The following is a 23917-nucleotide window of genomic DNA, read 5'->3' as shown; positions in this document are numbered from 1 at the left end:
AATTGCGTTAGCACCGGAAGTACCCCAAAGTGTCTTTTGTAACGTGGTGTTGAGCTGAACTGACAGTGCTTCAAAACTGCGACACCGACACCATCGGCCTTCATAACAATCGGTGAAATAAATATTTTCCAACGCTGTCTACTGGACTACCGCTGCTACGTGATCGCTTCATTCCCCCAAAACGTCCTGGGTATTTTTAAAACAAATCAGGTGTCTGGTAGCGGCTGTTTCCAAGTTCCAAGCATCAACAATCATGATCAGAGTGGTCGTTTTATGCTTCGATTTTTTAATCTTAGGTTTTCTGGATTATTTTTATCATACTTTATTAGTGGGTGAGTAGGCATGCCATTTTATTTCACTATCCGTAATGTGCGCTGGTCTCTCGGGAGTTCTAATTTCAAAACCAGTCTGAACGTTCACGACCGTAGCTGTGACCATTTCGAAAATCGCTTTCCGTAACTACGCAACAAAAAACATTAATCGAAAATATTTTAGCTGCACGCCAGCCCTAATTATTGTTAAATAACGTTTTCCAAGCCTTTATTTGAGTAAGACTTTATTGATAGGGGACTAACTCTACCATCGAATCTATCTATGTTGTCGTGTTGCCGGCCCGAAATTCGCTCAGCCAGCGATCAGGGCAACACTCGTTGTCCAACACAAGTTGCTGCTGTTTTTGTTGCCGAAAGCTGTCATACCGAGGCAACATTTTAGTTGTCGTCCATGTTGTCGTGCTGTTGCCAAGGTGTGACAGCTTTGTCGGACAACACGGGGAGCGAGCAACAAGTTGCCCGACTGTTGGACAACGTGTTGTGTTGCTGTTGCCGTCGTGTTGCCTCAGTGTGACAGGGCCTTTACTGTTCTATGTAACTGTTGTAGAGCACTGCACGGGCCCGGGCCAGCCCGAAAACCCGAGCCCGGCCCGGCCCGCGGGCCGGGCTCGGGCCGGGTAGCACGCATTTTCTCGGGCGCGGGCCGGGCTCGGGCTTGAACAAAATATTTTCCGGGCCGTGGCTGGGCAGTCGTGTGCCACAAATTTTAAATTGTTGATAACAAAAAAGCTGCTCATTGATCTTCTCGGTTCAATGAAAACAAACATGTGAAATGCAAAATTACTAAGCTGCTGTTAAAAAAAAAAAGAAAGACGTCTTGCACTTGGAAAGCTTTCACGTGGATAAAAGGAAACGTATGGATTCCTCCACCATAGTGGGAAAGTACGGTCAAAAAATTGAGGGCACTCCAGTCGCAGGGTACAACATGAGTGTATTTTTCCTCTGCGTTTCAAACTGAACACAAGAAAAACAATGTGAGCTTGATTTTGCTTTTGTGCAGGGAGCCTTACTATGCCGCCAAAGATAAGCTAACTAGATATTTTTATGCTTATACAGCTTTTTGAATATGCACTAGCGTGGTTCTGATTATTTCTTCACAAAAACATGTAGAGAGAAAAGTTTTCTGAAACGAATCGAACAACGAAAAGCTTGATATCTCTTCAAGAAATGCATAAATAAAAAATACGGCACTTTTTTTTTTCTTTAAATCACTTATACACTTCATATTTCTCCAATATTCTCGAAAATACACCAAGTCGGGATATTGATTGTGCCAAAAAAGCTCGTTCCAAGTCCAGAAGAAATTTAAATAAAATATGCTCGCTTTATGCTTAGACAGTCTTTAGGTTAAAGCCTGCAAACTTTTTTGGGCTCATGAATATAAACTGTCGGGCTCGGACCAGACTCAGGCTTATATTTAAAACATTTTTGTCGGGCTCGGGCCGGGCTCGAACTTCTGTCTAAAAATTCTGACGGGCCGGGCCCGGGCTATGTCTCTTCCAAGCCGGGTCGGGCCGGGCCTAGAAATTAAATATTCTGTCGGGCTCGGGCTGGGCCCGGGCCGGGCCTCTGCCGGGCCGAGTCGGGCCGGGCCCAGAAAATCCGGCCCGTGCAGGGCTCTAAACTGTTGTATGGTTGAAGTCAATCCCCCCCCTTATGTAGTGCCCTAACCAGGCCCTAAAGGGGTCATGAAACGCTTTTCCAACTTTTTCCTGTTTCGCTTTCCTCCTCAACTCATAAATCGCGCATTCCACCAAACAGTTCAAGAAGACGAAAAGAGGGGAGGCCCCTCTTGCTCGGAATCCGGTTTGTGTACCCGGACAGAGCCATTGTCCCCCTAGAAGATTAGCCCGTCGCTCAAAATTCAGACAAAAGTTGCTTTCCCCAACCCGTTCACCCCAAAGCTGACAGTGCTGTGGAAGCTACGTGCTCGTTGGGCCAGCCACACTTGCCAAGTGATCACGCTTTTTCGCGCATACCCACGTGCAGAGAATGAGGTGAGGTGATGAAAGGGAGGCGGCTGATTGGTCCGGCAAGCACGTAGCTTCCACCACAATGTCAGCTTAGGGGTGAAGGGAACAAGGGAGGTCCGGTTTCGTGTGACGTGCGTTTGGACCTGATGACGCGCTTTTGGGACCGCGGATGTATCACAGTAAAAAGGCAGAGAGGTTACGAAGGGGAGGAGGTACGGAATAGTCCGCTGTGTTTTCAAACTTTCGCACTGAAAGTCAGGCTTTTGACTTTCTACCTTTTTTTTTTTTTTTTGGCCCACTGAACGATGTGCTATTAGTGAAATCCCAATCTAAAATGATTTATCCCAACCCAAAATCCATTTCATGGGCCCTTTAATGACTAAAATTCGCGACTCCAGCGACCTATAGGGGGCGCCACCACCAAACAAACATGGCGGCTGGGTCCAGGTCGCGTCGGCTCAGCCGGGCCGCTTGAACGGGTGGCGCATTTAATTTAACAAATTTTTTTTTGTTGAAGGCCCACTTTTATAGGTATTTGAACTGCGATGGTTAAGTGTAGCCGGTGCACATAAACTTGCAAACAATAGTTTTGTTTTCCCGGTGTTTTGTGTTCTTTTCACGTCAAACTTTTGTTTCGGAGATTTCGTTCAGAACCGAAACTATGGGCTCTGAAGAGATGATAATAGACTTTAATCGGTTTTGATCAAATAAAAAAAGCGGCGATGACTACAGAATTGTTCCACCGAGAGTAATTTTAAGCTGCCTGACATACCTCGACCATGCGACTTATCTGTCCGCGAAATTGAGCTTTTGTGCGTATCCGCGTTTAAAGGCCTGTTCACACTCTTGCAATCGAGCACAACCGAGAGAGTTGAGCCTCTTAAAATTTCTTAAAACGAGAAAACACACTGGCACTCTAGCGCCATCTATACGGTGACCCTGTAACTGGATTTCACAAGAGCGAAGGTTTTGCGGGATTTCTGAGGTCAAGTTTGTGTCATACCTATAAGAAAGGCTCGTTTATAACTTTGACAAAAGTTTTTCGAGCCATAAACGAAAGGATAATGTGCAAAAGAAATAGAAAAAAAAAGAGGCCGCATCTCCACGTGGTGAATCATGTTGATTGGGGTGAAGCTCTGGTGGTGCTGATGATACTGATTTTATTGTTCATAGGTAGTGCTGATGGTGCTGATTTTTTTTATTGCTCATAGGTAGTGCTGAGTTCCGGGTTGCGTTTCGACTTCATTATTACTGCAGAGCCAGTGGTTCTTCTAGCGGATCAGCTTGGATCCACTAGAAGTCGTGGGAATGCATCTCCACCGCTTAAGTCAACGGTCCATGTCAGAAAGAGAATGTGTGGTATGGATCGTGGTTATATACGCAGTTGAGCATATGACTGCAGCGCCCTCTCGTCTATAAACGTTGAGCCAATGCATGCAAAGTTTAACACAATTATATAAGCATTTGACCGCAGCTCCCTCTCCGGTATAGACGTTGAGCGGCTACATGCAGTGTTGGAATGTAGCGTAGTGGTTAAGACGTCTGCCTCGTAAGCAAGCGGTCCTGTCCATAAAAACGTGCGGGCGCACGTTTTTATTTTTAAAAGTGGCCCGATCCCGGAGGCAGCGCAATCTATGTAAGCACGGACGCCGGACGGACAAGGCTAGACCCTAAGGAGCTTCGCCGCTAATATGCCAGACTGCCAAGTTTAGACTGTTACCCAATAGATGGCGTCAGTGTGTTTTCTCGTTGTTGAAGAGGTTCCAAGGGACCAGATTCTAAGAGGTCGCAAGAGTGTGAACGGGCCTTAAGAAACAGCTCTAGTCGTCTGCTCGATCAACAACACAGGCTGCAGGAAAATTACTAAAATTAAGCAAGGGCTTCTTGAGGCAAGGAGCATGTTAACCTGCTGGCACCAAACTAAACAGCTGATACTCGTATTTCAATTCAGGTTTAGTAGCAATCAAGAAGTCATGTTGACAAGCGGGTTATGTAACTCATCTATGGCGGATAGCGATACAGCAGGATAACCTGAATAACCTAATCTTTTACGGTTTTGAGGACGGTCAAAGTGAAACGCGGGCAGAACCGGAGAAGCGCGTGATAACGCTATGCCAAGAAAAACTTGGTTTCTTTCTAGGATCAGCTGACATAGAATGCGCACATCGCCTTGGCCGGTTCAAAGCGTGCGCAAAACGACTGATTATCGTAAAGTTTAGTGCTTTTAAAATCGAGGATTTTTCTCATAGAGTGTGTAGTGAACAAAGACAGTTGTTGGGGTATGCCAGAAATGAAAACGCGAAATTTAAACTAAAATACAATAAACTGATTAACGGTAATAAAACCTTCGTGTACGACAATGCGGACCAATGTATCAAAGAGTATGGCATGTAGCAATTACTGAAATCCTGTCTTGTCAAAGGCGGACGAGGACTTATAACACTTGCTGTGAACTGTCGGACTGTCAAAAATAAACCAGATAATCTTGCTGCGCTTGTTTCTGTAACAAAATCCATCCAAAGTAATGGGTACTGAATCGTGGCTCGATCAGTCCGTTTCTGATACCAAGGTGTTCCCTGAAAATTTCCCTGTATACACCAACTCATGTTTACAAACAAACCAGAGCGCTCCTAGCAGATGCCACCGGTGCCGCACATGCACGATGGAGTGTGGGCAAGAAGCTCGCCGTTGCCCATAACCAAACCATTGAAATGCGATGTCGGCGTCGGTGCGAGTCCCCCTGCCCTTTTTCGCGTTTGCCTTGTTGATTCTACGTCTTCGTGGCAATGTCTGACTACTCCAGCGGCCTCAGCGAAGTTACCGAGGCTCGTTACACCACAAAATTTTGCGTGAATAAAAATTTTGCGTGAATAAAGTGACATGCGGCGATTCATTCCGCGTGGACTCTGCAAAATGGATGCTAAAGCCTGATTCGCATGGTGAGATTTCGCTCGCAAATTTCAGTCACGACGTCACTCAGGCTGCAAAAGCATAAACTGTAGCTGAGATGGTCCACGTTGACACTGAAAATCGCAAGCAGAATCAGACGGACCAAGTGAATCAGGCATAACAAGTCTGTGATGGCCACTGGTAACAATGATCAACATCTTCTTGCATCTACTGTTTACATCGAGCCTGCTTACCAACCTCGAAACTTTTGAGGCCTGCACTTACTTCTTATCGCAAGTATTGAACCAACATTTGGTCTACGGGCCGGCGTCGTCTAAGAGAGCAGACGACAAGCAGAAACGTTTGAAAGAGCAGACGGCAGTTCGAACGGTCAGGCGGTTGTTTGAACTTGAAGACGCACTGAACGTAGTCCGCAAGTGGTCCGTACAACTTGACGGTTTTCTGGCGCTCATGTTGGAACAAAACAAATAAATATGATGACCACAAGTATCCGTGAATTCAACCCAAAGTGCTTCCCGCCCAAGCAATCGTGGTCCGACGGCGTCTGGTTTTCCCTTTTCACGGCACATATCCACGTTCTCAGACGAACCCAGCACATGAAATCTGATCTTCAAACCTTCCTCGACTTTTTTTGTACAGCCCCAGTCGTAGCGTTTTGACGAGAAGGCAGGTTTTTGTCTGGTTGCTTTGAAAACAATGCACGAATACACGTTTCAAATGGGGACATCCGCCCACAGCTCCAGACCGGAAGTGCGCCCGACGCGCCACCACCGCGCCGTGACGTAAGAGTTGAGTTTGTGGATATCGAAATGACCGAAATTCTCTTGGGGGAGGGGTCTTTCTGCTAGTACATAACAGTCTCATCAGCTGTCCAATTGCTCTTGAGGGGATTTCGTGTGATGCAGTGTGGTGTAGAATTTCTTTACATAATGGCCAGTTTTTATCCGTCGGTTCTTTCTATCGACCCCCAAATAGCTCCGTTGATCATATGTTAGAACTGTATAAATGTATGAGCGCACCGAGTTCAGATAACATACTTTTGGGGGCAGACTTTAATTTTCCGGACATTCAATGGTGCAACGGTCGCACGGTGATCAGTAACCCTTCCAGTGTCTATACCGCATTTATTGACATCATTAACGATTTTGAGCTGTACCAGTTTGTTGATGAGCCAACAAGACGCGCGGATAACTGCTCCAAAGTGTTAGTTTTATTATTGTGTAATAAAATGGACGCCATTAAGTCTGCATCAGTTGCACCTGGAATAAGCAATCATGACTCAGTGGTAAATAGCGCATCGTTTTCATTTGAAGAAAATGCGACACCTGCAGCAGAAAAATGTACATCTACGAAAGAGGAGATTACACTAGCATTGCAAATCCTCTTTTTGATTTTCTTCCTGATTTCGACACTTTAGGTAATAATGATGACATTGATTTTGTGTGGAATGTCTTCAAAAGCAAGATTCATGATCTGGTTGATACACATATTCCTTCCCGCACTATCAGTTCTAGGCGTAGAAAAAATAAGCCATGGATGTCAAAAGAACTTCGCAGGCTGATAAACAAACAAAAAACGAGAATATAGCAAATACAAAGCCAGTAGAAATAAAAATATGTATGTATTCAAGCTGAATTCAAGAGAAAGGCAGTGATAGTGAAGAGTGGCTACCTTAACTCTCTCGAAAGCAAGGTCAAAACAAATCCAAAGCAAATGTGGAAGTTTGTTAAATCTAGTCGTAAAGAGTCGTTAGGAATTCCGCCCCTTACGGTAGACGGTTTAATAACTACCGACGAACGCGCTAAAGCTTCCTGCTTTAATCATTATTTCCAATCTATTATTTCTCTGGATTTAAATGTGAAGCCTTTGCATGCAAATGATGGTAGTTTTGAACAAATTCTAGAGATTGCGATAGGTCACAATGGAACTCTTAATTTACTAAATAACATTACTAATAACATAAGTTGAAAAGGCGATCGGACCCGACAATATCCCGAACCATGTTCTCAAATCATGTGCTGACATAATTAGTTGCTATCTTTTCATTATTTTTACCCAGTCATTGCAGTGTGGTTCATTGCCTCACGACTGGAAACATGCGAATGCTGTACCAGTACATAAATCTGGAGCCAGGAGCAGTGTTGAGAGCTACAGACCAACATCGCTAACGAGTGTTTTATGCAAGATATTGGAGCACATTATTTATAGCAATCTGATCTCGCACTTGAATACTAATTCTTTTTTTACTCCCTTGCAACACGGTTTTAGAGCCGGGTTCCCTTGCGACACCCAATTGACTGAGTTTACCCACGACTTACCGTAAAATACCGGGCAAGCGCCTATTCAAAACATAGATAATCACGAAAAAAGTGGGGATGGGCGCTTGTCCGGTGATATTTTTTTCAGATAAATGTACTGTGCAAATTTTCTCAGACCTTAGAAATTTGGATATGGGTGCTTAATGTGGAATGGGCGGATGCGTGGTATTCTACGGTAGCTCAATCGGTGGATAGTAGAAAGCAAGTTGAATGCATATTTTTGGACTTCGAAAAACCTTCGATACGGTTCCGCACTGCTTTATTTTAGAAAAACTTAGGAGTCTAAATATTGATAGTAACACGTAATATTGGATTCCTAACTATTTGAGTGACTGTTAAAGGACACATGCAAAGGAAAAAAACATTTTTTTTAAACGGCTTAGATGGAAAAAGGACGCCGTAAAACGATTTTACAACGAAGGAAAAAAATTTTTAGAGCTATATTTAAAGCGCGCGAAACGAATTTGTAGTTGGCGCCCGCGGGCACCGCGGAAAAGTGGTCCGTATTTATCATGTGACTGGTCTTTATTTATCACGTGGTGCTTGCGTTCTTTCGGAAGCTTCCTATGGCCTCTAAAAGTAACTTATTCATCTTTGTTTGAAGTATAACAAAAAACTAAGATGAATAAGTAACTTTTAGAGCCCAAAGGAAACTCCTGAAAAAGCGCAAGCAGACGTGATAGACCTGTGCGCCGGCCAGACGACGGCGGCGGCGCCCCGAAGCAGACGAACTTGTGCGGCGGCGGCGACGGCGGCGTGGAGAAACACGTTGAAGCGGCGTTCGCACAACGCTCAGCGTGCGGCGGCGACGCAGCGCGGCGGCGCGCGGGCCTACCACATGACCAGCGGCGGCTCCCGCGAGCGCCAACTACAAATTCGTATAGCGCCGTAAATATAGCTCCAAAATTTATTTTTCTTCGTTGTAAAATCGTTTTATGACATCCTTTTTCCATCTAAGGTGTCTAAAAAAAATGTTTTTTTCCTTTGCATGTGTCCTTTAACAATGTGCAGTTGTAAATGAGGTAAAGTCTCTACCAGTTGATGTAACTTCTGGAGTACCACAGGTCTCCACGCTTGGGCCACTCCCCTTTTTAATTTTTGTAAATGACATAGCCCAGAGAATTGCCTCGCAAATAAGACTGTACGCTGACGACTGCATTTTGTACCGTGAAATTATTTCAGACTCTGATGTATTGGCTCTTCAAGGCAATTTAGAGAGAATTTGTTCACAATCGAAAATGACTTTGAGTATCTCAAAGTGCTGTCATGTAAGGTTCGCAAGAAAACGCAACGTTCTCCAGTCAACGTACGTTTTACACGAAGAAACTTTACTCATTAACCCTTTCATGGTCACTGCCATACCTGTACGTCAGCGCGGGAGCGTCCCGCATGGTTGCTGACGTACCGGTACGTCCGCGACTGCTCATTCAAAAATTCGCGCCTCTGCTTGAACGGGCGCGTTCGCGGGGACGTGCTGCCATCTGGTAGGTTTGTAGAAAACTACGGCCATATTACTCCGGTAATGTCAAAGTGCTGTCATGTAAGGTTCGCAAGAAAACGCAACGTTCTCCAGTCAACGTACGTTTTACACGAAGAAACTTTACTCATTAACCCTTTCATGGTCACTGCCATACCTGTACGTCAGCGCGGGAGCGTCCCGCATGGTTGCTGACGTACCGGTACGTCCGCGACTGCTCATTCAAAAATTCGCGCCTCTGCTTGAACGGGCGCGTTCGCGGGGACGTGCTGCCATCTGGTAGGTTTGTAGAAAACTACGGCCATATTACTCCGGTAATGTATATTTTGGCGCGGCTTTTTAAAATTGCGAAACTGGATACTCTGAGCAAGTGATACCTTCGAGATGGCCGCGCGTGCTGGCTGCTCCGGGGGGTAGCATAGTGGAGATTGAAGCAATGGCTTTTCGGGTTCAGACTTTGAACCCTTCTCGGACTCGTGAGTCGGATGACAGCTCGACCTCCGAGGAACAACTGGAAACCAGCTGGGTTCAGAGTCCAGAGTCTGACACACAGCCCCACCGTCTGCTAGACCGTCTCTGAAGAGGGCAGGTCGCGTGAAAGTTTTAGTCCTTTTTGTTTTGTTCAGCCTTCAGCGAATGTGCCGCAGATTTTTTGAAGTGTGTGTACTATTAATTTTAAGCCTTAAATTTTTTTATGCGACAAGTAAAAAAAACCGACCCCGGGGGCGCGTCTTTGGAGAAAAAATGTGACCATGAAAGGGTTAAAAAAGAAGCTAAATATCTGGGGGTACTTTTTTCTGATGATTGGAGATGGCTTTCACTTGTGAACTACGTAACAGGGAAAGCTAGAAGAATGCTGGGTTTTCTAAGGAGAAACTTCTCGTACGCTTCACCATCCCTCAAACAGACTCTCTTTTTCTCTTGTGTGAAGCCCATTCTCGAGTATGCTTGCGTTGTATGGGATCCATCTCAACAGTATCTCATTGATAAAATTGAAAGAATTCAAAACCGTGCCACTAGATTTGTGACAAATAATTACAACTTTCGTAACAGTGTCTCTGCAACAAAAAAGGATTTACAATGGAAATCGTTTGCTCTTAGGCGTAAGTATTTGCGCCTAAATTTTTTCACAGTATTTTCTAAGGTTTATCTGAAATTGAAAGATCTCATTACCTGTTTGAGCCATTTTATGTATCACGCAGAGTAGATCATGACCAAAAAGTTCGGGAGCACATGTCAAAGTCTGATTTGTTTCGTAACTCTTTGTTCCCACGAACGATAAAAGAATGGAACAGTTGACAAGCGAGATTGTTCCCTTGCAAAGACCAGATTCATTTTTTCCGCAACCCCAGCACTGTCTCTGAACAATATATTTGAGTGTAAATATATTATTAACACATTTGTGTTTCTTTCCATGCAAACTAAGGTTGTTTCTTTTCTATGTATGCTTATATGCGTGTGCGAGTTTTGTATATTACTTTGCGTACTTATGTGCCTTGATAACCTATGATGTGTTAAAAATCCATTTTTTGGTGTTGTGACTCCCCTTACTGTAATGCCCTTCAGGGCGCTGTAGGAAATAAATAAATAAATAAGTAAATATATTACGTACTATGCCCCACTAAAGCGATATAGTATATTTTTCGAATTGAAATATGAGCTTAATTGACTAGCTATTAAGTGTACTGCTGAGTGAAAGTATATTTGACAGACAGAGAGACCCAGCTAAAAATTATCATTAGATCCAATTGGAATTCTAACAGGTTTTAATCGGAACCAATCGGTCTTAGTGGGTTCCAATTGGAAGCGCACTGGCCAATGGGTCTCACCAGTTGGAAAAAATTTTCCAGTTGGAACCTAATGGGTTTCAAATGGTTCCCATTGGTTCCCATGGGTTCCCATTACAGTGACCAATTGGTTGTCCGAAAACCTAAATGGTACCAATTGGAAATTCCAATTGGAATCTAATGAGAATTTTTGACTGGGGATACTACTTAAACTCAGCCAAATGATTCTAGCCGGCAGCACGGAGACAAACTGAAGAGAGTCTTCATCGGAGATTCACGCAGAACCTCTCTGCATTGAACTTGACTTCGAACTTTGAATGGAGAAAATTAGTATTTTTTTCTGGTCGGTCAACCTGAGCAATGTAGACGTATATTGCTGCTGGCGAATTCAACGAGGGTATACCGTATTCACTCGCACAATGAACGCACTCGCGTAATGAACGCACCCCCCAAGTCGGCTCTCAAAATTTCGACTTTTTTTTTCACTCGCGTAATAAACGCACCCCCAACCCGGATGTCAAAATTTTGACCCCCTCCCCCCACGCGCGCGAAATGAACGCACTTTTCTATCCTGGTGCAGCGAGGTCGCGAATGCATGGGCAGCGTGGGAGAACAAAACGACTTGCAAAAGGCGTTAAAAAATTCGCAAAGATCCAACGGAAGCAAGAAAAAAAAACATCGAGAGGAGCTTTTTTTTATTTTTGCACGGCGCAGTCTGGACTTTGGGTTTGCGCGCCGCCGCGCGCAAGGAGGTAAGAAAGAGAAGCGGAGAAGCGCTCTAAGCAAGGAAACAGCTTGCAAAAAACGACAAGAAAAAAAAAAAAAACATGAAACAAAGAGAAAACAAAAACAAAGAGAAGCTTTTTCTGTTTTTGCACAGCGCAGTTTGGTTACGGGAGGTCGTGCGGGAGGTCGTGCGTCGCGCGCAAGGAGATAAGAAAGCTAAGCGGAGAGCCCTTGCCTAAGCAACGCCTAAGCAAACAAAACAGCTTGCAAAAGGCGGAAAAAAAAAAAAAAGTTTTTTTTTTTGCACAGCTTAGTTTGGTTACGGGGTCCGGCGCCGCGCGCAAAGAGATAAGAAGTTACTTCGATTTTTCAGGATAAAAGGTCCGTTCATATGCGAGTAAATACGGATGCAAAAATTTTACTTCGCGTAATGAACGCTCCCCCCAGCTTTGCATCGATTTCTCGGAAAAAAAAGTGTGTTCATTCTGCGAGTAAATACGGTAATATAAATATTGGAGGCGCGATAGATCATAATGCCATGACAGCGTCTAACTTTGCGAGACGCATCCCCCACCTTTTGAAAGCAGACAATTTTCCTCATTAATCGTATGCAGTGAGCAGGTTTTATGGAATCAAGTAATTGCAAAATCAGCCCCACTCCTTCGGTGTGGTCCAGAGGCTTTTTCAGCGAAAAGAACGCACCGACCGGCGTGGATGGCTCAATCTTGAAGCTAATCGAACACAACCAAACTAAAAAAAAGCAGCTATCGAACCTTTCCATTCACTTGACTGCAACATTGGTTTTCCCTCCGGTGAAATGCCTCGTCTGCCGTCCTCAGTTCACTGTTCTACATCCTTATAAAGAAACCACTTATCAGTTACCAAGTAGTCGTCACTTTGAATGTGATTCCAGACAGACTAGAAATCAAAACGTTTTTCCGCGATTCCTCCCCATCCAAGAAATTGAAAGCATGCAACCGTGTGTTGTGGAGTAAACGAGCTTTCAAACACGTGATGGAAGGAAACAATCTACTGAGACTTCACCACACTAACAAACACTCAAAGAAACTTGGGAAGTTTCCGGACCTTCGATCGTCAAATTACAATGTCCGCCACCGGGCCGACAACACGTGTCCGCGAAAGCCACTAGAGACGCGGAGGGGCACCAAGCGACCTGTTCTGGCTGGTTCCCAGTTTTCCCGCTTGGTGGCGTCCGTTTTGCTAGAGTCGCGAATAAATGAATGAATGAATTAGTAAAATGGGCAGAAGTGGTAATTGAAGCCAGAGCCTGCGACTTCTGCAGCACAAGCTTTTGCTTTGTGCTCCGAGGTGCAGCGCAAGAATTTGCTTGGTCACCAATCACCCTTCTTAAAGCTACAAAAAAAAATGTGGTCAACAACGTACCTTTTGTAAGAGGCAGCACTGGGCTCATAGGTTCCCGGTATTCCTCATGGTAATCCGGCTCTGCGAGTATAAAAGAGAGTGAGATTAGTTTTGATAATGTCAATGCATTGCGAGGTGCAAAGCTTTAAGACAGACATAAATTAAATAACTTTCAGCCTTTCCACTCTGGTGAAAAAGGAAGACCAGAGAAGCTGTACTATGGTGGGAAGACCTCAAGGACAACTTCCTGGACGACCTCAAGGACGACGCCTCGAGGATGTCTAGGACGACCTCAAGGACGACTTTTAGGTTGACCTCGAGGACGACCTCAGGGACATCTAGGACGACTTCAGGGACGACCTCAAGGACAACTTCCAGGAGGACCTAGAGGACAACGCCTAGGACGACCTCAAGGACGACTTCTACGGCGACCTCAAGGATGACTTCTAGAACGACCTCGAGGAGGACATCTAGGACGACGCCCAGAGAAATTCAGCCTTTCCAATCTGGTGAAAACCAGAGGGGAAAGGCTGGAAAGGTTGCCGCCATCTATGAGCGAGGACGGCAAACTGGGTGTCTGGTTGCCGCCGTCGCTCATAGATGGCGGTAGCTGTCCAGAGTTTTGTGTCGACATTTGTTTGGTACCGGATACGATCCTGGGGAACCTAGCCCTTAACAGCTCCAATGTAGAACAGACCTGGCTTCACAGATACAAGATGACTGCCAAACTCCTCGTCCCACTCAACATAATATTGGGGTTCTCGTAACGTTGGGACGCCATAGTAGCATTTTACCTTATGCAGTAGTGGTCCAGCCATTTTAGGTTTTGGAGCAATTTTTGGAGCAAGAAAAACCCAATTTTGGAGCAATTCGTATCACATAAACTCCCCTTTTGGAGCAGGGAAAAGCTCGTTTTGGAGCACCTTGGTATCAGGAAAACTAAACATTTTGGAGCAGCATGAACATAGAGCAGTTCTGTGCCATGTCTTTATTATTATATATATATATTACGGCTGCCCTTGTCAATCTTACCTCACCCCCCATATATATATATATATGTCTGTGTGTGTCACGAACATCTGAATTTCATATAGTAATTTACAAAGAAAAGAACTCACCATAAGAAAACCATTTTATTTATGACAGAACATTCTTGCAGCTAAAGCTTAACTATGTAACATAATATCACAGATGAAAACTGAAATATCAATTGCTTAATACTTCTTGCCTTTTGACTGTACGCTATATATCACAGGTGAAAAAAAAAATATTGACTCAATGCTTTTTGCATTTCTTTTTCAGTTCGTCCAGCTCGCAAAGAGTGCGTGACAAAGTAGCATTGGCTTCAGCTAACATAGTTTGGCCACCTTCTACTTTTTCCAAGCTTTGGCACTTCAGTCCTGCACCAATGGTCTCTTGCGCCCTCTTCAGCAACGCACGGCACGAGATCACCCTTTCCTCCAACTGCTTCTTTAAGCGCTTGTCATGCGAGTTTTCAGCATCAACTTGTGCGCTGTCAGGCTTTTTTCTCTTCATGTCGGCCTCTCTGCTTCCAATTCTTTCCTCATACCGGGCTCTTGCTCTTTTGACGCTTCGCAGAAGGTCTGGCGACAGGGGCACCTTTGTGGCATCTCCATCATACCTCTGCAGGTAGGTCTTCACTTGCCGCAATCCGTTGATGCTCGCAATGCACAATGAGGCTCGGCCTTCAAGGAGATGCTTATTCTCACTGAAGCCTCGCTCACAGTCCGCGTTACCATGAGGTAGAGAGAGCAGCGCTTTTACTAGCCTTGACAACAGTGGGTACTTCTGCTGACCAGCTGCGCACTTTTGTTGAAATACGGTAGCCCAACGAGTGTCGATCCGTCCATCTTCCATCAACTGAAGGCTGTTAGCAGAGTCACATCTCAGCAGATGCCACTCATCGACCAGTGATGACACGTGGTCGCTCTCAAGCACTTGAGGCAGCTGGGAAGCAAGGTATCGCAAGGATCGGACTTCTGACTCCACGTCGCTGGGCTGCAATCCCAAGAGACTTGTGTGCTGAAGGACTTTATTGTCAAGAGGCAGCTTCTGCAGGAGGTCTTTCGAGCAAGCCAAGTAGAAGGCACGGGCCCCAAGAAGTAACCGCTTCTTTTCACCTGGATCCCATTTCAGCATTACCTGCTCAGTGTACATACCCACTTCTGGTTTGGTTTTCCACAGGGTAGAGTCCTGCACATCGAGTTTCTTCAGTTCCTCCGCACTCTTGTCCACATAGGCTGCACTCCTCAAACAACGGCTGAGGATTCGCTGGACTAGAGACAGCAATTCCGCGTGGAGTATGTGTAGCAGGGGCTCTTGCTTCTAAAACAGTGTCTGAAACCGAGAAAAAAGCTCGGCACAGTTCTTCAAGAACAACACCTTGGCATAAAGGTCTTTCTTTGAAAATGCTGCAGCAAGCTTGCTGTGAAGATTCTGAGTGTCCACTCGCTGCTTTGTCATGCTTGCCTTGTGAAAGTATGACTTCAGCGCTTCGAATTGTTCTAGGACACGACACAGTGAATCTTGAAGTGTGAGCCAGCAATTGGAGACATGACGCAGAAACACATGAGAAGCAATCCCTAGAGCCTCCTGACATTCTCCGAGGGCTTCAGCACGAACAGCGCTTTTGAAGTAGTAGTAGACGTTTCAGACGACCTCCTCAACATCCGAGCCAAACGCATCGAGACCTTTTGCAAAAGCATTGTGGACTTTGTGAAGGTTGCAGTTGTTGATGTCAACCAAACTTGATGGCATATCCTTTTGGAGCTTGTTCCTCACGCTTTTCGTGACGTTAGGCCCGTCACTGAAAAAACAAACAAGCCCTCTCTTCGGTAGCTCAGTCAGCGCGTCTTCTACGCAGCCCACAATTACTTCCGCGGTGGCACGCCCGAGGTTGTACGATTGCACATGCTCAACGACAACCTGTTGCTGGCTGTTAAAAAAGTACCTAACAAGCACATCCAGTTGCTGCGTTCTTTGCACTGGCTTTGGGGTTTCGTCGATCATCACGGAGAAGAAAACACCTGGGTGGCACAGCACACTCACAACTCTGGACTTGAAGTAAGGGCTGAGTCCATCCGACACAATGCGTGATAACTTGGACCTGCTGCAGCTAAACTTCTTAGCAACCTCGCTGCCCGGGAACATACACTCATACATTCCCGTAGCACTGTCTCCCCACGAGAAAGGGATAGACTTTGAAACAACGGACATAGCGAAAATTAATTCCGCTTTCCACACTTGGTCTTGGAGTGATGTGCCAGAAGCACCTTGTGAGAAATCCAATGCGGCTTGCACCAATTTGGGGGGCTGAAGGTTTCCGTCTTCATCTCTGTGCCTTGCAGCAGCTTCAACATGTTTCTTCAATGCTGCGTGACGTTTGATGGAAGCTACTCCATGTTGTGCGCAGGAAATTGATGAATTGCAGAGGACGCAAAATGCATCAGTTTTGCGAGTCCCCTTTTTGCACCAGAGACTAATTAAATCATTATTTGAGTCCACCTCACAGAGTACTGAGTCTTTAAACTTGGTGCTTCGCTCTAGAAAAAAAGGACAAAATTACAATTTTAAACAAACCAAGAAAATACGCCAAAACTTTTTTGCCATGATCTACAAACTTTAAAGTTACCACGGTGAATATGTACTATCGGGGAAAAATGAAATGCGAACAGAGGAGCGCGTGGCTCGCGGTACAGACTGCGCCGCCTGGAAGTGAGCCTAGGGGCGAGGGTGCGTGGCCTACTCCGATGTGTTCACGCCCCTCGATTGGCGCTCCCCAAGCTTCAGCAGTGCGCCTCTCAGTGCGCTGAAAGCTGTCACCGCTATCTTTGCCTGCTCGGCAAATGCGGCGAGCTTCTTTGCGCCGCACGCGCTGAGCCAGCAAAGATAGCGGTGATAACTTTCAGCACACCAAGAGGCGCACTGCTGAAGCTCGGGGAGCGCAGAGGGAGGAGCGTGAACACGTTGGAGTAGGCCACGCACCCTCGCTCCTGGGCTCACTTCCAGGTGGCGCAGCCTGTACCGCGAGCCACGCGCTCCTCTGTTCGCATTTCATTTTTCCCCGATAGTACTTACACAATTGTAAGTCTACCTGTTTTTCGTGATCGTGATAAATATATTCAAGGCGTCCGAGAATACGAAACTATAGCGATTTGTTAAACATGTTTGTAAGCTCTATTCTGAGTTCGCACGCAGTGCGACAACCAAGGGGTGACCAATCGTTTACGGCATTTGACATGAAAAGGAACATGCAACAATTCGCAACAAGGAAATCAAACAACGACCACGCGATCGAAAAGAGTACCACGTTCGGTACTGATGCCGCTGGTCTGCCGGTGAACGAGCGTCCGAGCAAATTTCTACTATGGGGTCTGTAACTTAAAACGCGCATGCAGAAAAAAAAAGTACTCACGTTGGCTCATCTTCAAGAGGACTTAGTAGTGGCGATGCAGAAATGAACAGCCACAACGCCGCATATCAAAACGGTCGCAACAAAACAATAATGCGCAATAATGCCACTGGGCCGGAAACCTGAATTGGATTGTGATGGCTATGGTAACGGCTCTACCCTTTATATCGGGCGGCAGCTTGCGCCACCTAGCCTAGAAAATAAAACTCCCACCGGGTTGCCAGCCGAAAACGGCGTTCTTCCAAAAAAGGATTCGTTCACAGACTGACTAGCTCTTGTTGGCGCAGTTTGGCGCAATTTGTGTCTTTAGGCGCAGCTGGACCACCCCTGCTTATGCTAAAATGCAATAAAAACAATTCATCACCACCATCATTCACTGTGCATGAAGTGCCCAAACGAGCATTACACGAGGGAACAGAAAATGAGTACCGGCGTTTTTCTGCGTGCTTTGTTCGCTGTCTTTATTTTTTCTTGCATTTAAAAGGGTGATTGTAATTACCACTATTAAAGCCCTTAAATTGAACTAATAGCATGTAAAAAGATATATATATATATATATATATAAAAGTAAACAAATGAGATGATAAAAGTTTGCTGAACTTGAGATGCTTTAAGATGTTTGGCTTATGCCAAGAAGTTGAGCAGCCATGATAGGGGTGCCATGAACATGTATTACCGTATTTACTCACATAATAAATGCACTCTCATAATAAACGCACCCCCCACAACGGGCGTCAATATTTTGACTTTTTTTTCCCCTCCCGTAATCAACGCACCTCCAATTTCCGGATCTGCGAGCCTCGAATCGCGTCCAATCTAGCAAGCCACCAAGCCAGTTTACTTTTGAGGCCAAGCGGTCAGGCCAAGTCAAGCCGAGTCAAGCCAAGCCAGGCTGCTCATGTAATGACTGCAAGTGTGTAGTTGTGGTGGTTACGGAGGTGATCAACCATTCACCCATGAAACCGAGTGTAGCGTACACTTTACGAAGCTTGGGTCGAGGAATTGTCGAGCCCCGGACATTCTTCGCCTATCGGATGCATCGTTGTCAACAAACAAGCTGTCATCTGTGGTCCGCTTTCGGACAGTGATATTGTGAAAGTGGTTAGGCCTAATTTCCCATACTCCGGGTAAATGTGTTTATTTAATTCGTAACAGAACGGCACAGCGAGGTGCACGCTGCGCTGTAGGCTGGGAGTGTCTGGTAGCCTCTCCGTGAACGAAACTTGATCCGTGCAAGCGGGCTTCGGGGGTCTGTGATTGGACTTCGTACGAGTTCTTGTCTCTGTGAACAAAACTTGATCCATGCGAGCGGGCTACGGCGGTCGGGGATTGTACTTCGTATGAGTTCTTATACGCGTAGTCACGGATTATACCTGAGGATGCCCGCTGGATACTAGTAATATACATTGCCTAAGAACGGTGGTGTTGCTTTTCATGCTGAGTGAGCTTTGTCGGTCGCTTTTCCTTTGGCAAAAGGCACCCCGAAAGCGCCCTAAAAAGGTTTGCAATTTATAAAGCATGGCTATTGTGGCCGACCCCCGACCAGCTGTGGGTGCGCCTCCATCACTGGAGACGTGCCACAGCACCCTGCCGTGTCATATTGGCACCTAATATGACATTTGCATGAAGTGTGTAAATGCACAAATTTTACCCCGTGTAATGAACCAAATATGGGTCAGTTTTTCGGGAAAAAAGGTGTGTTCATTATGCGAGTAAATACGATACAAACAAAAGATATCAATTCACCTGACTTCACAGATACAAGATGGCTGCGAGGCTCCTCGTCCCGTTCAGTATAATCTTGGGGTTCTGCAATTGGAGCAACAACATAATGACATTTTAGCCTATGCTAAAACGCAATGAAAACAATCCTGCACAAGATACCATGGACATGTATCAATGACAAAAGCAGAGCACTGTGGTGACAGGAAACATTTTAGGTTATGCTCAAACATACAAAAGAAAAGTTAGAAAACCTAAGAGTTATGCCACTAGCAACATGGATCTGACACTGACGGCAGCTGCATGTCATTTTTTCACGTCTAATTTTTGCATAAAATACTTGCACCATATTACATGTTAAAAAGATTGAGGAGAGCAGCAACAAGTGGCATAAGCCACTAACTAAAAAAAGCAAGCTGCTCTTGTTCAAGTGTTGCATGGTTTACATCAAGAATATAAAGTTCTTAATCAGAGTGTGATTTACTATGTAATAAATTCAAGGCAAATTTCCCTTCCCCACGTTGTGTAGAAAAGAAATTTGTATATGAACAGCGGTGCTTTGTTCCTATTAACTCTTTATGTTCTCTTTCCGGGAGGAGATCGAGGAGTGGCACTCCATAGCGGCCACTTTAGGAACTAACGCTGTCTGGAAAACAAACCCTTCAACCACAAGTGCACTCGCTGCCATAGAAGACAACGGCAGGCTCGTGAAAGATATGTAGCACTATTCTTCTCCTAAGAGCATCTAGATAGAAGTAATCTAGTCCCCTCTTGCGTTCAATGTCATTAAAGTCCTCTTCGGAGGCAAAACAAGCGTGTGTGGTAGTGGCTGATTCAGAGGGGGGATCCAGATGTCCTGATGTGGCAACAGAAAGATGTTAGCAGGTTTCGAAAACAAACAAATCTTTCTCACCACAATTAACAAAGAAAAAAGGAGCTGCAAAAAATCCACCCTGCTACGCCGTGATCCCAGCCAGTCTCGCCATTCGGGCAGGGCTCGTGATTCGTGTTCGATACGCGCCGCTGCGTGCGTCACGCGGCGTTGCATCACTGTCACGCGTCTTGGCATGGCAGACATCCCTATGCTTATCGCTTGTCCGCTACAAACACCTCCCTAGAAACTCCCACCCCTAGAGGAGTCTCTAGGGAGATGTTTTGTCCAGAAGACAGAGCGTTTTGTGGCGCTGGGCGGGTTTTAGAGGTGGTGCCGAGCGTGGTGGCAGAGGAGGGCCAACATAGAGGCTGAACGCTTGAAACATCTGTTGGCTCAAGGTGGGCAGGTTTAAGGCGGTCGATGGAGATTGTGTCTTGCCGCCCGTTTAAGTTTAGCAGAAATAACTTCTCTCGTCTGTCCAGCACCTTGAAGGGCCCGTCGTAGGGTTGGTTGAGCAGTTTCTTGACTGCATCTCGACGTACAAAAACGTGTGGCCGAGGTTAACTCGTCGCACACATACGTCAGGTGGCGGTCGTGGTGCCTTATCGGTGTGGCACGAAGGTTTCGCGTCACTTCTCGAAGCTGTGTGACATAGCCGAGAGGATCAGGCACGGCGGAAATAAGCGGAGTGGCAATCATTTCAGCTGAGAGGCAAAGCGTCTGTCCAAAGACTAGGTCTACGGCAGTGCATCCTATGTCTGTCTTAGGGGGGGACGCGGGCTTTGAAAACCGAAAAATTGCGAAAAAGTCGATTTTTAGAAAACCTTATTTTTCAGTTGTATATCTCATAAACTACCTTCTCTGTAATTATCAGCACCAATACAACGGGGAAATATTTAAAAACAATTATTTACGAGGCCTGGGTAGCATCCAAGCGACGGTCGTACGTCAAAATCAACCCCAACTTCACGCGCTCGCCATTTTCGACGCATTCGGCCGACAGCCGCCATTTTAGTCTTGTTTTGAACGTGAATTCTTTCTCTTTTTTTTGCCAGCTCCCAAAATGGCGTCGGCCGCGTGGTTACGGTGTGGTCGCCTTTCTTCCATGTTGCAATCGCAAGAACGCGATTGGACAGAGCGCGCCCTAGAGGAGCGTGCGGGGGAGCGCGCGACTGCTATTGGCTGGGACGCGATTTCTCCGCGCGCGGAGCGCTCTCCTCCTTCTCCGTTTCTCCTGCTGTTGCCGCTCGCGTCGTCTGCTTTTGGTAGTGGTCTGCTTGCACGCGCTCTTGCTTTGTCAGCTCCGCTTCGTTTTTCACCATCTTTACGATCGTTTTCCGAACTTTCTTTGAGTAGTTTCGTGTAGCGTGCCCGTCTGTTTCGTGGTCGCACACGATGCGAGGTTCGAAGTACAAGACGGTGCGCGCGTTTGGCGCGCGGAAGCGGTCCATGAAGTTAGTGCGGATGGCGAAGTTGAAAGTTTCTGCACGGCATGCCGTCAATGATGATCGCGTCAACACTTCCAGTGATGGATTTTCTGTGCCATCGGCTGTCGTCGAGGAAGAATGTATCGCCCCGCTCACGCCTGGAGTACCGAGCATGCCGACCGTCGTGTTTCTTCCCGAGATCGCGGGCCCCAGCACCCGTTTTCCGCCTGCCGCGACAAGTGGGAGAGCATCTTCCAGCACCCATCTGCGGACGTATTTCCTGATACGTGAGGAGATCGAAGCAGAGGCTAGACATCGTGATACCGTTCAAGCCAAACTTGGAGCTATGCCAGCAAACTGCACTGTATGAAGCGGTGTTGAGGTTCAACGCCAGCTGCTACAAGGCAACTGCAGAAATATCGGTTGCAGTGGGACTTCAGCCCGCCCATCTAGCCCTCCAACGAGCTGCCGAGAAAGATGCACTACGTCTGCACAAGGCAAGCAAACGACATCAAGAGAAGTTGGAAAGGCGGAAAAAGAAGAAAGTGCGCAAGAACACTTCTGACTATTCTGCAGGGTCATTCTAAAGCTGAAAATCTGTGTACAAGTTTCAAGTGCTGTTTTCTCAGAATGGATTTTTTCACTGCCGTGGCTGCTCGTCCCAGCGATATCTCAGGAACTGATGAATGGATTTCTGTGCTGTCTTTTTTATTCTGTTCTCTAATAACTTTGTGAGGGCATAACAGAGCCCTTCTTTTAGAAAACTGTGCTAAAAATTTATAATAAAAAAATTAAATTTGATCAATGTGGGTTTCATTGACTACACAAAATTCAAAGTTGAGTTAAAATTTTTCAACAAAGAAAATTTTAAAAAATGGAAGCCGTTTACAATTCCCTGTAACGCCGGTTAGAGCGCAGCTCTTGAAGAGGAAGATGGAAGCGTACTGAGGGATAGGTGACTCCTTGAGGTCACGTGGCCTCGGGGGGTCACGTGACCTCGGGGGGTCACGTGACCTCGGGGTGTCATGTGACCCCCAGAAGTCACGTGACCTCAACGGGGTCATGTGACCTTAGGGGGGTCACGTGATCTCAACGGGGTCGCGTGACCTCAGGGGGTCACGTGACCTAGGGGTGTCACGTGACCTGGGTGGGTCACGTGACCTCGGGAGGATCACGTGGCCTCGGGGGGATCACGTGACCTCAAGGGGGGGGGGGGGTCACATGACCCCCCCCCCCCCCCCTTGGTTACGCCGACGCCGCTCAGTCTGGAAACGGGCCCCTAACAGCTGCGCTCTAAAAGGGCTCTGTTATGCCCTGGGGAACCTATCCAGGAGTCATCATAACAAATTTTACGCCGCTACTACCTTTTACAAATTCTCCAGACCTGGGATAAGGAATGCATATGGACGATTATGATAAATATTGGTAACTTGAGAAATAATATGCATAGCTCCATGAAACTTTGCAGTTACTCTAATGTCTGTGCTATAAACACACCCTGTAAATTTCGTTCAGATATCTCTAGAAATAAGAAAGTTCATATTTATTCCCCACCTCCTCCCTTAAGGGTGGTGTGCAGGCCTAGTAGGACAATAGGAAGCAGTCTGGCCCAGTTGCTGGGGTCGTTGCATGCTTTTAGCGCGGCCTTTAATGTTCGATGGAACCTTTCCACCAGGCCGTTAGCAGCGGGATGGTACGCTGTGGTACAAATGCGAGATGTTCCCACGAGTACCATGAGCTCCTGAAACAGTCTCGATTCGAACTGTGGGCCTCAATCGGCAGATAGAGATGACGGAACGCCGAAACGCGATATCCAGCCGTTGACTAGGGTCTTCACAATTGTTGTTGCAGAGATATCTGCGATGGAAAAGACCTCTGGCCAACGCGTGAATCTGTATATGCACGTGAGCATGTATCTGGCTCCTTGCAATGGTGGCAAAGGACCTACAATGTCCAGGTGAATGTTGTCGAAACGAGCGGTGGCTGTCTGCATTGTAGCGAAAGGTGCAAAGGTATGTCATTGAACCTTGGAACGCTGACAAAGAAGACAAGTACATGCCCACACGCGCACATCTTTCTTCATTCCCTGCCAAACAAAGCGCTGAGCGATGAGATGTTGGGTCGCTCAGATGCCAGGATGGGAAAGGCTGTGCAGCGAATTGAAAATGGGTCGCCGAAAAATGGGCGGTATCACTGGCCGAGGTGTACCTGCGAACATGTCGCAGATGACCGTTGTATCGCAGCCTGGGAGTAACACTTCGCGTAAATCAAGGTTGCTGGACGCGGATAGTAGTCTCAGGATCTGCTGGTCGCCCTGCTGAGCTGCTGCTCGAGCAGCGAAATCTAAAGCGTTGGGGATGGCTTTGCAACAAGTGACCCGAGACAACGCATCAGCAGGTGAGTTGTCGGTGGCCTTGATGTGGCGGATGTCAATTCTGCGACAAACAAAAGATGCCGACATTCTTTAGAGGAAAGGCGGCTGTGTGTTGCTTGAATTGCGAAAGTGATCGGCTTGTGGTGGGCAAGGATGTGAAATTCCCGACCCTCTAGGTAGTG

At 46.3% G+C, this 23917-nt stretch overlaps 1 protein-coding gene and 1 pseudogene across 50 annotated transcripts in view; both read right to left on the bottom strand.

The window, feature by feature from the left end:
- Positions 1-23917, bottom strand: part of LOC8035274 — a 306866-nt gene that overhangs the window by 207269 nt on the left and 75680 nt on the right. For all 50 annotated transcript variants that reach the window (XM_040211414.3, XM_040211438.3, XM_040211445.3 and 47 more), the window contains exons 12-13: positions 19085-19147; positions 12928-12987 (exon numbers count right to left, since the gene is read on the bottom strand). In XM_040211414.3, coding sequence (XP_040067348.1) covers positions 12928-12987; positions 19085-19147 — 123 coding nt within the window. The remainder of the gene's footprint in view (positions 1-12927; positions 12988-19084; positions 19148-23917) is intronic.
- LOC120840757 lies at positions 14068-17535 on the bottom strand (annotated as a pseudogene).

This window comes from Ixodes scapularis, unplaced genomic scaffold (genome assembly GCF_016920785.2).
Source record: "Ixodes scapularis isolate PalLabHiFi unplaced genomic scaffold, ASM1692078v2 PGA_scaffold11__112_contigs__length_91849675, whole genome shotgun sequence".
NCBI lineage: Eukaryota > Metazoa > Arthropoda > Arachnida > Ixodida > Ixodidae > Ixodes > Ixodes scapularis.
The sequence above is the reverse complement of the archived record's forward strand: the minus strand, read 5'-3'. Positions and strand labels throughout refer to the sequence as shown.